General features: G+C 55.7%; 1 protein-coding gene across 1 annotated transcript in view; it reads right to left on the reverse strand.

Moving 5' to 3' along the window:
* unc79 (unc-79 homolog, NALCN channel complex subunit) overlaps positions 1-16,148 on the reverse strand; it is a 103,047-nt gene extending 86,899 nt beyond the window's left edge. The window contains 3 exon segments of the mRNA XM_077240201.1: positions 347-660; positions 2,723-2,843; positions 16,022-16,148. Of these exon segments, the coding sequence (XP_077096316.1) occupies positions 347-660; positions 2,723-2,843; positions 16,022-16,043 (457 nt within the window). The 5' untranslated portion in view covers positions 16,044-16,148.
* Positions 16,149-16,530: the final 382 nt, after the last annotated feature.

Genomic DNA, 16,530 nt, shown 5'->3' on the forward strand with positions numbered 1-16,530 from the left:
CTGGATCTCACTCTGAGAGACGTGGCCAGGAGTACCTGAGGATTAAACTGGATCTCACTCTGAGAGACGAGGCAAGGAGTACCTGAGGATTAAACTGGATCTGAATCTCAGAGACGTGGCCAGGAGTACCTGAAGATTAAACTAGATCTCGTTCTGCGTGAAGTGGCCAGGAGCTCCTGAGGGTTAAAACTGGATCTGACTCTCAGAGACGTGGCCAGGAGCACCTGAAGATTAAACTAGATCTCGCTCTGAGAGACGTGGCCAGGAGCACCTGAGGATTAAACTAGACCTCGCTCTGAGAGACGAGGCCAGGAGTACCTGAGGAAGGAAAGCGGCGTGGACTCACCGTGCTGACCGTGCTGTAGCAGGGGCACCAGGTCAAGCAAGGTGACGAGGGTGGCATAGAGCCCCTGATAGTCCAATGAGGGGTAATCTGAGAGCTGAACCTCCCGACTCTGCTGGGGGGCGCCAGCCCGGTCGGCCGGGGCGTCCCGCAGAACGCTGTAAAGGAGGGATCGAGTAACTGTAGGGTTGATGGAACTGACTTGTGGTCTTAGAGATGGGGTGAGTGGGAATGGCACAGGAAAAAGACACATGGTCATGGGCACGGCCAAATTGGAAGCTTCCTGGCTCTCCTTTCTGCCTGTACGGGACAGGATGCTGCTCCGAGGGAGGGTGGGGGAGGGAGGGGAACAGGGGAAAAAAGAGACAACAAAGACACAAAAAAACAGCACATTACATTGAAATGGCTCTACAGAGACAGCGTAAGTAGAAAAGAACCAAAGCCAGATATTCTCCACATAGGATGCAGTGTCTCCACAGATTTTTGGATGTGCCAGAATCATCTTTGCACTTGAAATTTGGTTTTGGTTCGGATCGAAACTCAAGCAGCCACCAAACGGGCGCTTGGCAAACGCACCGATCACTGCATCTCATGCGTATCTGGTGACAAGGAGCAAAACTATAAAAAATGGCATGTTTTCAGTGGCAGCCCCGTACTTCGCCTTTGACGCGCACGCAACACGCCCTCCGAGCGGCCAATCCCCGGAGGACGAGTGGCGCAGGCCAGTCAGCCGTAAGGGAAATACTGAGCAATGGAGGGGCTGTCAGAGATGAGAGCAATCTCGAAATAATTAGTTTTGAGGACGATACAGAGATGACACTTCAGAAACATGCTTCAGCCAGTAATAAACATGTATGTGAGGTTAGACTAAAAGCTCCTTGGTCACAACACATGTTTATTGCACCGTCAAAAAGAATGTCTGTATGTAAATACATTATGATACTGACTCAGTATCATTCCAGGGAAGAGAAATAATGGTTCGACAGGCATATGGATTTCAATCCTAACAGAAAAGTAGCTAGTCTAGGGAAAACTGTAATGGAAAAGGAATACACTGGTTTCGAAAGCAATGTGTCATGTTTGTGGAGGGATGTGGAGGGTGTTTGTGTCTGCTGTCCCCTGTCAACTTTTACCTCTGCAGAAATTTGGTCTGTGATGGTCTTGGAGGGAGAGGAGAGCGTATTTTGATGTGCGTTACATAAAACAGGATGGTGTAGTATTTCTCTGATCAAAGCTAAAGGCCCTGTCTGTCAGGGAATGAGAGGTGGTTCGACTGCAGAATGCTACATGAAGAACAGCTTCTTGACAATTTAAACCCACTGAAAACTATGGAAATCAGTCCCTGCATACTCACAGACAATACACTCATTATTAACTCTTTATGACAGATCCTTTAACACACAAACACTGATAAAAACACAACAGGAATCACACACAAATACTGTACGCGCAACTACACAATGTTCTCATATGCTAAACTTTATACTATTTACTCTATAAATTATTAAGCATGTCTTCTAGTGTCAACGCATGCTCCTTCATTAACTCTTTCCTCGCCATTGACGGAATTTTCTGGCTTTCCGTGTTTTCACTGTTATACGGTAGGGGGCGCTATTAGAATCTTCTGAAAGAGTACAGAATCTCCATATCAAAACACAGGAGAAGAGGAAGAAGAAACAAGCGATAAAAGCATTGCTTATGCACATTGTAGTCTTTGACAAAAATGTGATTATCTCAGATTTTTGATCAAAATGTTGTTGTTTAATAAAACTTACCCACATTCAAGTGTTGATAAAAAAAGATTGGATTAAGTTACTATAATAAAATGTTTTTTTGTTTAAAAGAAGAGTTTCTGTTCTTTCTTTTGATATATTGCATTTTTAGAAGTTCATACAACAAATATTCTAGAGGCCATGAAAGTTTTGTTAAAATTATCCAAAATACTGGCGGTGACTGGACACTTAAATAAAAAAAAGCTGGCGGGGAAAGAGTTAATTGTTTTCATTGATATGTGAACAATAAACATGAATAAGTGCTCCTAAACATAGGCCTAAATAACATGAACTTGTGAGTATAACTATAATTCAGTAATAGCCAATATTATAGTTTAAAAGCTTTGACATTTAAAAGACAAATATTAAGGACAAACAAAACAACACTCGAGTCAAGACTTCCTTGACTGAATTGGAAAACAGATTGTTGTTTGTCTCTCTTCTTTAACAGTTTATTTATAATGTGTCCTTTGCATAACTTTTGCTATGATGTCCGTGCATATCGAATGTCTCTGTGGCGGCTGAAACACTGACTCTAGTTCTGCCTATCACTAAATGTTAAAGCGAATGCAGTGTGTTTGCCCTATCTCCAGTGTAGTGCACTTACCTGAGCAGCGTCTGGGAAAAGTATTTCAGAGTGTTTGCAATGTCTGTTCCCGATGGCACGGGGTAAATATTGTGAAGCACACGGTTGTGATACTCTTGCAAGTATCGAATCTTAGAGCCAACTAAACAAATAAAGAGCAAAGTGACACATAATTAACATTCAGCAGTGTTCAACAATCCGCTGGCTTTGACTTAACAATAGGTCACAACAGTCATTGGAACCAATAGTTTGAGCGACCATTTCTTAGCATTTACTTTACTGTTCTATATTAAAGTGTCCTCTCGTTGAGAGAAAGAACAGTCTCCTGTTCTTAACCAAATCCTACCTTGAAGAATCTGTGTGTCTGTGTGTCAAGTGTTAGTATTCTTGGTCACAGGTTAAGGAACAAATGGCATTACTGGAGACTGACTGACTTGTTTTCTTCGACATGTGGGCACTTAGACACACAGTCTTGTGACCTCGGAGGGCCACTCATCCCTGACTCAGGGTCCTGGTGGCAGCCGTACAGACTATGGAGATATGTTACTGCCTATCAGTCCATATGCTAATCAATTTCTTAGCCAATCAGAATCATTTAACCTGAAGCAGGGACGTAGCTTAGGCCTTGGTGTAGGCCTGGTATAACTGCTGTGATCTTTGTAACTGTAAGCGGGGCGGCCTACGAACTCCTGTAAGTCTTGAAGCTGACTTCTGCTGATAATACTGCAGACTATCTTTTCTGTCTTACCATGAAAAAATTAAATACTATCCAACAGTTCAGAAGAAGATTGAAGTGATCAGCAAAGTATTTTTTGATGGCTGTAAATAGTCTCACATGGACGACCAAACAAATCTCAATTTAATTGTCAGAAAATTAGCAAAACTATGTTTCTCTACATTTAATTTAGGTATATATTATTCAGTTTTTGACACTTGAACATGAACTTTCACTCACTTTTGGATGATTACCTTTATTTAAATGAGCTGACATGAGAACAAACAGTAATTCCTTTAAAGGAACGCTCTCACTGACCCACCTCACGCTCTCACTGATCCCGCCACACGCTCTCACTGACACTCCTCACGCTCTCACTGACCCTCACTCTCTCACTGACCCTCACTCTCTCACTGACCCTCACGCTCTCACTGGTCCCGCCTCACGCTCTCACTGATCCCGCCTCACGCTCTCACTGGTCCCGCCTCACGCTCTCACTGGTCCCGCCTCACGCTCTCACTGACCTTCCTCACGCTCTCACTCACCCGCCTCACGCTCTCACTGATCCCGCCTCACGCTCTCACTGATCCCGCCTCACGCTCTCACTGACCCTCCTCACGCTCTTACTGACCCGCCTCACGCTCTCACTGATCCCGCCTCACGCTCTCACTGATCCCGCCTCACGCTCTCACTGACCCGCCTCACGCTCTCACTGATCCCGCCTCACGCTCTCACTGACCCGCCTCACGCTCTCACTGACCCGCCTCACGCTCTCACTGACCCGCCTCACGCTCTCACTGATCCCGCCTCACGCTCTCACTGATCCCGCCTCACGCTCTCACTGATCCCGCCTCACGCTCTCACTGATCCCGCCTCACGCTCTCACTGATCCCGCCTCACGCTCTCACTGATCCCGCCTCACGCTCTCACTGATCCCGCCTCACGCTCTCACGCTCTCGCTGATCCCGGCTCACGCTCTCACTGATCCCGCCTCACGCTCTCACGCTCTCACTGATCCCGGCTCACGCTCTCACTGATCCCGCCTCACGCCCTCACTGATCCTCATCACGCTCTCACTGACCCACCTGACGCCCTCACTGACCCTCCTCACGCTCTCACTGACCCGCATCACACTCTCACTGACCCTCCTCACGCTCTCACTGACCCGCCTCACGCTCTCACTGACCCGCCTCACGCTCTCACTGACCCGCCTCACGCTCTCACTGACCCGCCTCACGCTCTCACTGACCCGCCTCACTCTCTCACTGACCCGCCTCACTCTCTCACTGACCCGCCTCACGCTCTCACTAACCCGCCTCACGCTCTCACTGATCCCGCCTCACGCTCTCACTGACCCGCCTCACGCTCTCACTGATCCCGCCTCACGCTCTCACTGACCCGCCTCACGCCCTCCCTGACCCGCCTCACGCTCTCACTGACCCGCCTCACGCCCTCACTGACCCGCCTCACGCTCTCACGCTCTCACTGACCCGCATCACACTCTCACTGAGCCTCACACTCTCACTGATCCCGACTCACGCTCTCACTGAGCCTCACGCTCTCACTGACCCGCATCACACTCTCACTGACCCGCCTCACGCTCTCACTTATCCCGCCTCACGCTCTCACTGACCCGCCTCACGCTCTCACTGATTCCGCCTCACGCTCTCACTGACCCGCCTCACGCTCTCACTGATTCCGCCTCATGCTCTCACTGAACCGCCTCACGCCCTCACTGATCCCGCCTCACGCTCTCACTGATTCCGCCTCATGCTCTCACTGACCCGCCTCACGCCCTCACTGACCCGCCTCACGCTCTCACTGATCCCGCCTCACGCTCTCACTGATCCCGCCTCAAGCTCTCACTGATCCCGCCTCACGCTCTCACTGACCCGCCTCACGCTCACACTGACCCGCCTCACGCTCACACTGATCCCGCCTCACGCTCACTGATCGCGCCTCACGCTCTCACTGACCCGCCTCACGCTCTCACTGATCCCGCCTCACGCTGTCACTGATCCCGCCTCACGCTCTCACTGATCCCGCATCACGCTCTCACTGATCCCACCTCACGCTCTCACTGATCCCGCCTCACGCTCTCACTGATCCCGCCTCACGCTCTCACTGACCCGCCTCACGCTCTCACTGACCCGCCTCACGCTCACACTGATCCCGCCTCACGCTCACTGATCCCGCCTCACGCTCTCACTGACCCGCCTCACGCTCTCACTGATCCCACCTCACGCTCTCACTGATCCCGCCTCACGCTCTCACTGATCCCGCCTCACGCTCTCACTGATCCCGCCTCACGCTCTCACTGACACGCCTCACGCTCTCACTGATCCCGGCTCACGCTCTCACTGATCCCGCCTCACGCTCTCACTGATCCCGCCTCACGCTCTCACTGATCCCGCCTCACGCTCTCACTGATCCCGCCTCACGCTCTCACTGACTCGCCTCACGCTCTCACTGATTCCGCCTCACGCTCTCACTGATCCCGCCTCACGCTCTCACTGATCCCGCCTCACGCTCTCACTGACCCGCCTCACGCTCTCACTGATCCCGCCTCACGCTCTCACTGATTCCGCCTCACGCTCACTGATCCCGCCTCACGCTCTCACTGATTCCGCCTCATGCTCTCACTGACCCGCCTCACGCCCTCACTGATTCCGCCTCACGCTCTCACTGATCCCGCCTCACGCTCTCACTGATCCCGCCTCACGCTCTCACTGACCCGCCTCACGCTCTCACTGACCTGCCTCACGCTCTCACTGATCCCGCCTCACGCTCTCACTGACCCGCCTCACGCTCTCACTGACCCTCCTCACGCTCTTACTGACCCGCCTCACGCTCTCACTGATCCCGCCTCACGCTCTCACTGATCCCGCCTCACGCTCTCACTGATCCCGCCTCACGCTCTCACTGATCCCGCCTCACGCTCTCACTGACCCGCCTCACGCTCTCACTGACCCGCCTCACGCTCTCACTGACCCGCCTCACGCTCTCACTGATCCCGCCTCACGCTCTCACTGATCCCGCCTCACGCTCTCACTGATCCCGCCTCACGCTCTCACTGATCCCGCCTCACGCTCTCACTGATCCCGCCTCACGCTCTCACTGATCCCGCCTCACGCTCTCACTGATCCCGCCTCACGCTCTCACGCTCTCGCTGATCCCGGCTCACGCTCTCACTGATCCCGCCTCACGCTCTCACGCTCTCACTGATCCCGGCTCACGCTCTCACTGATCCCGCCTCACGCCCTCACTGATCCTCATCACGCTCTCACTGACCCACCTGACGCCCTCACTGACCCTCCTCACGCTCTCACTGACCCGCATCACACTCTCACTGACCCTCCTCACGCTCTCACTGACCCGCCTCACGCTCTCACTGACCCGCCTCACGCTCTCACTGACCCGCCTCACGCTCTCACTGACCCGCCTCACGCTCTCACTGACCCGCCTCACTCTCTCACTGACCCGCCTCACTCTCTCACTGACCCGCCTCACGCTCTCACTAACCCGCCTCACGCTCTCACTGATCCCGCCTCACGCTCTCACTGACCCGCCTCACGCTCTCACTGATCCCGCCTCACGCTCTCACTGACCCGCCTCACGCCCTCCCTGACCCGCCTCACGCTCTCACTGACCCGCCTCACGCCCTCACTGACCCGCCTCACGCTCTCACGCTCTCACTGACCCGCATCACACTCTCACTGAGCCTCACACTCTCACTGATCCCGACTCACGCTCTCACTGAGCCTCACGCTCTCACTGACCCGCATCACACTCTCACTGACCCGCCTCACGCTCTCACTTATCCCGCCTCACGCTCTCACTGACCCGCCTCACGCTCTCACTGATTCCGCCTCACGCTCTCACTGACCCGCCTCACGCTCTCACTGATTCCGCCTCATGCTCTCACTGAACCGCCTCACGCCCTCACTGATCCCGCCTCACGCTCTCACTGATTCCGCCTCATGCTCTCACTGACCCGCCTCACGCCCTCACTGACCCGCCTCACGCTCTCACTGATCCCGCCTCACGCTCTCACTGATCCCGCCTCAAGCTCTCACTGATCCCGCCTCACGCTCTCACTGATCCCGCCTCACGCTCTCACTGACCCGCCTCACGCTCACACTGACCCGCCTCACGCTCACACTGATCCCGCCTCACGCTCACTGATCCCGCCTCACGCTCTCACTGACCCGCCTCACGCTCTCACTGATCCCGCCTCACGCTGTCACTGATCCCGCCTCACGCTCTCACTGATCCCGCATCACGCTCTCACTGATCCCACCTCACGCTCTCACTGATCCCGCCTCACGCTCTCACTGATCCCGCCTCACGCTCTCACTGACCCGCCTCACGCTCTCACTGACCCGCCTCACGCTCACACTGATCCCGCCTCACGCTCACTGATCCCGCCTCACGCTCTCACTGACCCGCCTCACGCTCTCACTGATCCCACCTCACGCTCTCACTGATCCCGCCTCACGCTCTCACTGATCCCGCCTCACGCTCTCACTGATCCCGCCTCACGCTCTCACTGACACGCCTCACGCTCTCACTGATCCCGGCTCACGCTCTCACTGATCCCGCCTCACGCTCTCACTGATCCCGCCTCACGCTCTCACTGATCCCGCCTCACGCTCTCACTGATCCCGCCTCACGCTCTCACTGACTCGCCTCACGCTCTCACTGATTCCGCCTCACGCTCTCACTGATCCCGCCTCACGCTCTCACTGATCCCGCCTCACGCTCTCACTGACCCGCCTCACGCTCTCACTGATCCCGCCTCACGCTCTCACTGATTCCGCCTCACGCTCACTGATCCCGCCTCACGCTCTCACTGATTCCGCCTCACGCTCTCACTGACCCGCCTCACGCCCTCACTGATTCCGCCTCACGCTCTCACTGATCCCGCCTCACGCTCTCACTGATCCCGCCTCACGCTCTCACTGACCCGCCTCACGCTCTCACTGACCCGCCTCACGCTCTCACTGATCCCGCCTCACGCTCTCACTGACCCGCCTCACGCTCTCACTGATCCCGCCTCACGCTCACTGACCCGCCTCACGCTCTCACTGATTCCGCCTCATGCTCTCAGTGACCCGCCTCACGCCCTCACTGATCCCGCCTCACGCTCTCACTGATTCCGCCTCACGCTCTCACTGACCCGCCTCACGCTCTCACTGATCCCGCCTCACGCTCACACTGATCCCGCCTCACGCTCACTGATCCCGCCTCACGCTCACTGATCCCGCCTCACGCTCTCACTGACACGCCTCACGCTCTCACTGATCCCGCCTCACGCTCTCACTGATCCCGCCTCACGCTCTCACTGATCCCGCCTCACGCTCTCACTGATCCCGCCTCACGCTCTCACTGATCCCGCCTCACGCCCTCACTGACCCACCTCACACTCTAACTGACCCGCATCAAACTCTCACTGACCCGCATCACACTCTCACTGATTCCGCCTCATGCTCTCACTGACCCACCTCACGCCCTCACTGACCCGCCTTACGATCTCACTAACCCGCCTCACGCTCTCACTAACCCGCCTCACGCTCTCACTAACCCGCCTCACGCTCTCACTGACCCGCCTCACGCTCTTACTGACCCTCCTCACGCCCTCACTGACCCGCCTCACGCTCTCACTGACCCGCCTCACGCTCTCACTGACCCGCCTCACGCTCTCACTGATCCCGCCTCACGCTCTCACTGACCCTCCTCACGCCCTCACTGATCCCGCCTCACGCTCTCACTGATCCCGCATCACGCTCTCACTAACCCTCACGCTCTCACTGATCCAGCCTCACGCTCTCACTGATCCCGCCTCACGCTCTCACTGATCCAGCCGCACGCTCTCACTGATCCCGCCGCACGCTCTCACTGATCCCGCCGCACGCTCTCACTGATCCCGCCGCACGCTCTCACTGATCCCGCCGCACGCTCTCACTGATCCCGCCTCACGCTCTCACTGATCCCGCCTCACGCTCTCACTGACCCGCCTCACGCTCTCACTGACCCGCCTCACGCTCTCACTGACCCTCACGCTCTCACTAACCCGCCTCACGCTCTCACTGATCCCGCCTCACGCTCTCACTGACCCGCCTCACGCTCTCACTGACCCGCCTCAAGCTCTCACTGATCCCGCCTCACGCTCTCACTGACCCGCCTCACGCTCTCACTGACCCGCCTCACGCTCTCACTCACGCTCTCACTGATCCCGCCTCACGCTCTCACTGACCCGCCTCACGCTCTCACTGACCCGCCTCACGCTCTCACTGACCCGCCTCACGCTCTCACTGACCCGCCTCACGCTCTCACTGACCCGCCTCACGCTCTCACTGATCCCGCCTCACGCCCTTCCTGACCCCCCTCACGCTCTCACTGACCCGCCTCACGCCCTCACTGACCCGCCTCACGCTCTCACGCTCTCACTGACCCGCATCACACTCTCACTGACCCTCACGCTCTCACTGATCCCGCCTCACGCTCTCACTGACCCGCCTCACGCTCTCACTGATTCAGCCTCATGCTTTCACTGACCCGCCTCACGCCCTCACTGACCCTCCTCACGCTCTCACTGACCCACATCACACTCTCACTGACCCGCCTCACGCCCTCACTGATCCCGCCTCACGCTCTCACTGATTCCGCCTCACGCTCTCACTGACCCGCCTCACGCTCTCACTGATCCCGCCTCACGCTCACACTGATCCCGCCTCACGCTCACTGATCCCGCCTCACGCTCACTGATCCCGCCTCACGCTCTCACTGACACGCCTCACGCTCTCACTGATCCCGCCTCACGCTCTCACTGACCCGCCTCACGCTCTCACTGATCCCGCCTCACGCTCTCACTGATCCTGCCTCACGCTCTCACTGATCCCGCCTCACGCCCTCACTGACCCACCTCACACTCTAACTGACCCGCATCAAACTCTCACTGACCCGCATCACACTCTCACTGATTCCGCCTCATGCTCTCACTGACTCACCTCACGCCCTCACTGACCCGCCTTACGATCTCACTAACCCGCCTCACGCTCTCACTAACCCGCCTCACGCTCTCACTAACCCGCCTCACGCTCTCACTGACCCGCCTCACGCTCTTACTGACCCTCCTCACGCCCTCACTGACCCGCCTCACGCTCTCACTGACCCGCCTCACGCTCTCACTGACCCTCCTCACGCCCTCACTGATCCCGCCTCACGCTCTCACTAACCCGCCTCACGCTCTCACTAACCCGCCTCACGCTCTCACTGACCCGCCTCACGCTCTTACTGACCCTCCTCACGCCCTCACTGACCCGCCTCACGCTCTCACTGACCCGCCTCACGCTCTCACTGACCCTCCTCACGCCCTCACTGATCCCGCCTCACGCTCTCACTGATCCCGCATCACGCTCTCACTAACCCTCACGCTCTCACTGATCCAGCCGCACGCTCTCACTGATCCCGCCGCACGCTCTCACTGATCCCGCCGCACGCTCTCACTGATCCCGCCGCACGCTCTCACTGATCCCGCCTCACGCTCTCACTGATCCCGCCTCACGCTCTCACTGATCCAGCCTCACGCTCTCACTGATCCAGCCTCACGCTCTCACTAACCCGCCTCACGCTCTCACTAACCCGCCTCACGCTCTCACTGATCCCGCCTCACGCTCTCACTGACCCGCCTTACGCTCTCACTGACCCGCCTCAGGCTCTCACTAACCCGCCTCACGCTCTCACTAACCCGCCTCACGCTCTCACTGATCCCGCCTCACGCTCTCACTGACCCGCCTCACGCTCTCACTGATCCCGCCTCACGCTCTCACTGATCCCGCCTCACGCTCTCACTGATCCCGCCTCACGCTCTCACTGATCCCGCCTCACGCTCTCACTGATCCCGCCTCACGCTCTCACTGATCCCGCCTCACGCTCTCACTGATCCCGCCTCACGCTCTCACTGATCCCGCCTCACGCTCTCACTGATCCCGCCTCACGCTCTCACGCTCTCACTGATCCCGCCTCACACCCTCACTGATCCTCATCACGCTCTCACTGACCCGCCTGACGCCCTCACTGACCCTCCTCACGCTCTCACTGACCCGCATCACACTCTCACTGACCCTCCTCACGCTCTCACTAACCCGCCTCACGCTCTCACTGAACCGCCTCACGCTCTCACTGAACCGCCTCACGCTCTCACTGACCCGCCTCACGCTCTCACTGATCCCGCCTCACGCCCTTCCTGACCCCCCTCACGCTCTCACTGACCCGCCTCACGCCCTCACTGACCCGCCTCACGCTCTCACGCTCTCACTGACCCGTATCACACTCTCACTGACCCTCACGCTCTCACTGATCCCGCCTCACGCTCTCACTGACCCGCCTCACGCTCTCACTGATTCAGCCTCATGCTTTCACTGACCCGCCTCACGCCCTCACTGACCCTCCTCACGCTCTCACTGACCCACATCACACTCTCACTGACCCTCCTCACGCTCTCACTAACCCGCCTCACGCTCTCACTGACCCGCCTCACGCTCTCACTGACCCGCCTCACGCTCTCACTGATCCTCATCACGCTCTCACTGACCCGCCTGACGCCCTCACTGACCCTCCTCACGCTCTCACTGACCCGCATCACGCTCTCACTGACCCGCCTCACGCTCTCACTGACCCGCCTCACGCTCTCACTGACCCGCCTCACGCTCTCACTGATCCCGCCTCACGCCCTTCCTGACCCGCCTCACGCTCTCACTCACCCGCCTCACGCCCTCACTGACCCGCCTCACGCTCTCACGCTCTCACTGACCCGCCTCACGCTCTCACTGATCCCGCCTCACGCTCTCACTGACCCGCCTCACGCTCTCACTGATTCAGCCTCACGCTCTCACTGACCCGCCTCACGCCCTCACTGATCCCGCCTCGTGCTCTCACTGACCCGCCTCACGCTCTCACTGATTCCGCCTCATGCTCTCACTGAACCGCCTCACGCCCTCACTGATCCCGCCTCACGCTCTCACTGATTCCGCCTCACGCTCTCACTGATCCCGCCTCACGCTCACTGATCCCACCTCACGCTCTCACTGATCCCGCCTCACGCTCTCACTGATTCCGCCTCACGCTCTCACTGAACCGCCTCACGCTCTCACTGATTCCGCCTCACGCTCTCACTGACCCGCCTCACGCCCTCACTGACCCGCCTCACGCTCTCACTGATCCCGCCTCACGCTCTCACTGATCCCGCCTCACGCTCTCACTGATTCCGCCTCACGCTCTCACTGACCCGCCTCACGCTCACACTGATCCCGCCTCACGCTCACTGATCCCGCCTCACGCTCTCACTGATTCCGCCTCACGCTCTCACTGACCCGCCTCACGCTCACACTGATCCCGCCTCACGCTCACTGATCCCGCCTCACGCTCTCACTGATCCCGCCTCACGCTCTCACTGATCCCGCCTCACGCTCTCACTGATCCCGCCTCACGCTCTCACTGATCCCGCCGCACGCTCTCACTGATCCCGCCGCACGCTCTCACTGATCCCGCCGCACGCTCTCACTGATCCCGCCGCACGCTCTCACTGATCCCGCCTCACGCCCTCACTGATTCCGCCTCACGCTCTCACTGATCCCGCCTCACGCTCACACTGATCCCGCCTCACGCTCTCACTGATCCCGCCTCACGCTTTCACTGATCCCGCCTCACGCTCACACTGATTCCGCCTCACGCTCTCACTGATCCCGCCTCACGCTCTCACTGATCCCGCCTCACGCTCTCACTGATCCCGCCTCACGCTCTCACTGACCCGCCTCACGCTCTCACTGATTCCGCCTCACGCTCTCACTGACCCGCCTCACGCTCTCACTGATCCCGCCTCACGCTCTCACTGATCCCGCCTCACGCTCTCATTGATCCCGCCTCACGCTCTCACTGATCCCGCCTCACGCTCTCACTGATCCCGCCTCACGCTCTCACAGATCCCGCCTCACGCTCTCATTGATCCCGCCTCACGCTCTCACTGATCCCGCCTCACGCTCTCATGTATCCCGCCTCACGCTCTCACTGATTCTGCCTCACACTCTCACTGATCCCGCCTCACGCTCTCACTGACCCGCCTCACGCTCTCACTGATCCCGCCTCACGCTCTCACGATCATAAACTAGCGCATTACGAACCGTTTCACGCTGGCGAACGATCCCGGCCTAGCGCCATCATTACGACACGGCATTGATTATGGCATTTGTTCACACAGTGCGCGCTCCGGGACTGAACATGGCACTGATCCCGCCTCACGCTCTCACTGATCCCGCCTCACGCTCTCACTGATCCCGCCTCACGCTCTCACTGCCCGCCTCACGCTCACACTGATCCCGCCTCACGCTCTCACTGATCCTCATCACGCTCTCACTGATCCCGCCTCACGCTCACTGATCCCGCCTCACGCTCTCACTGATCCCGCCTCACGCTCTCACTGATCCCGCCTCACGCTCACACTGATCCCGCCTCACGCTCTCACTGATCCCGCCTCACGCCCTCACTGATTCCGCCTCACGCTCTCACTGATCCCGCCTCACGCTCACACTGATCCCGCCTCACGCTCTCACTGATCCCGCCTCACGCTTTCACTGATCCCGCCTCACGCTCACACTGATTCCGCCTCACGCTCTCACTGATCCCGCCTCACGCTCTCACTGATCCCGCCTCACGCTCTCACTGATCCCGCCTCACGCTCTCACTGACCCGCCTCACGCTCTCACTGATCCCGCCTCACGCTCTCACTGACCCGCCTCACGCTCTCACTGATCCCGCCTCACGCTCTCACTGATCCCGCCTCACGCTCTCATTGATCCCGCCTCACGCTCTCACTGATCCCGCCTCACGCTCTCACTGATCCCGCCTCACGCTCTCACAGATCCCGCCTCACGCTCTCATTGATCCCGCCTCACGCTCTCACTGATCCCGCCTCACGCTCTCATGTATCCCGCCTCACGCTCTCACTGACCCGCCTCACGCTCTCATGTATCCCGCCTCACGCTCTCACTGATTCTGCCTCACACTCTCACTGATCCCGCCTCACGCTCTCACTGACCCGCCTCACGCTCTCACTGATCCCGCCTCACGCTCTCACGATCATAAACTAGCGCATTACGAACCGTTTCACGCTGGCGAACGATCCCGGCCTAGCGCCATCATTACGACACGGCATTGATTATGGCATTTGTTCACACAGTGCGCGCTCCGGGACTGAACATGGCAATGTTACTATGTCCCCAACCTGGGATCAATCCCAGGTCTCACTCTCACTCTCACTCTCAATCTCAGGTCGTGTTTGCGTTCACACAGAAGGTGTTTGTTCTGGCAATTTCCCGGGATCAACCCGCTGTGTGAAAGGGGCTCATGTTGCTTCAATGTCGCAGACTGGACACGGCGGAGTTACGTGACTAAACACGCGGTAATATGTTTTAAGGGGAAAGTACATTAACACAGAGTGGACGGAAATATTAATAGGATTAAAAAAACGAAATAACCGACATGGTAAAATTACGTCGGTTATAGGCTCTGAATTTCGGTTTCGATTATTTTTCGATTAATCATCCAGCCCTATAAATAATATATGGGTAAATAATCATATACATAAGTAATAGAATAATTTTACATTTCAGGTGAATCTCTTTTACAGTAATTCGGCTTTCATTGGTTATTAAAATCATTATCAATTAAATTAACAAAATGTAGGTTTAAATAGGATAGTAATTTAGTATTTTACATTTACACTTTAAAAATATATAAATATTAATAAGAATTATATCAAAAGTAATTTATTCATTCTGTAAAAGTTACCACTCTTTTAATATTTGATATTTTGTGCTAAAACAACTAAATTAGCAAATGTTTCTATTTACTTACTATAATAACACATTGGCTGATGAATCACCATCCTGCACATGCTAAACTTCAAATATCTAAATATGTTACAATTTATTGCAATTTATGTGCAGACGTAAATGCACATTGTTCTTCCCCTAATACATATCGGTTTATGACCGAAGTCTTATCTTTGAGACTGCATTAGATGTGTCTGACTCTGAGCACAGATCATGTGGAGTCCAGGATCAGCATGAATCACAGTAAAAGTAAGCTCAGTCTGCAGGGTCAGTCTTGTGTTAGAGTGACCAGCAGTGTTTATGATGGACAGACGGACGGAGGAAAGCAGATGGCGCCCATCATCATCATCACAATAACACTTCAGATATATCAGATGAACACACGCAGGTGATCTGCGTTTAAAACATCTCGAGCTTCTGCTTCACTGGAGTGATGATCTGATTATTCGACCTTGACAAAAAGACACCGCATCTTCTGCGACACATGATCTACAATCTCCGACACTATAACGCGAAGCTCTCGTGTTTTACTGTATGTATTTAAGCCATATGTCCGTCATCATTTCCCGTCGCGCTCGTTCAGACTGTTGCCTTGACAACGCCGCTCCCATTGCGCGCGCCACACACACACACACACACAGACCCTTATTAAAACATTATATTATCTGCCATTACAGCTATATATGAGGAACCAGCGAGCTTGATGATACTTACATTGCTCTGCCTTCGTAGACATGTTAAAGCGTGTCCGGGGTTATAGAGCAGATCTGACACGGGCTCGCGCACAAGCGACGGAGGTTTTCAGGTGAAACCACTGAAGAGAAGCCCAGGAGAGATAACCTCCCGAACAGCATTAAAGATAACCTCGAACATCTGCATTAAACCCGCTTCTCAATGAGCGACGAGCTCGAACATCTGCACATGATTAAATCCCTCGTCACGAATGCCATAATAACACACGAGTTTAACACCGAACAGGCTTTTCTCCTATACACAGAATAATGGACTCTTCCGCGAGCAGATCAATATTGACTATCCGCATTTACACCTATTCCTTTAAATCAATCTCTCTGTGCAACAGTTGGTTTTAAAATAAACACATGAATTTGTGTCTAACCCTTTTACATGAGAACTTAATCTTTAACATAGCCTAATCTTTAGAGAGAAAAAATCACGATTGTTTCCTCGTTCCAGACCACATTTGACACTTTTCATTGTTTGTT

This window comes from Siphateles boraxobius, unplaced genomic scaffold (assembly GCF_051911475.1).
Source record: "Siphateles boraxobius isolate OS27281-9 unplaced genomic scaffold, OSU_SipBor_1 22, whole genome shotgun sequence".
NCBI lineage: Eukaryota > Metazoa > Chordata > Actinopteri > Cypriniformes > Leuciscidae > Siphateles > Siphateles boraxobius.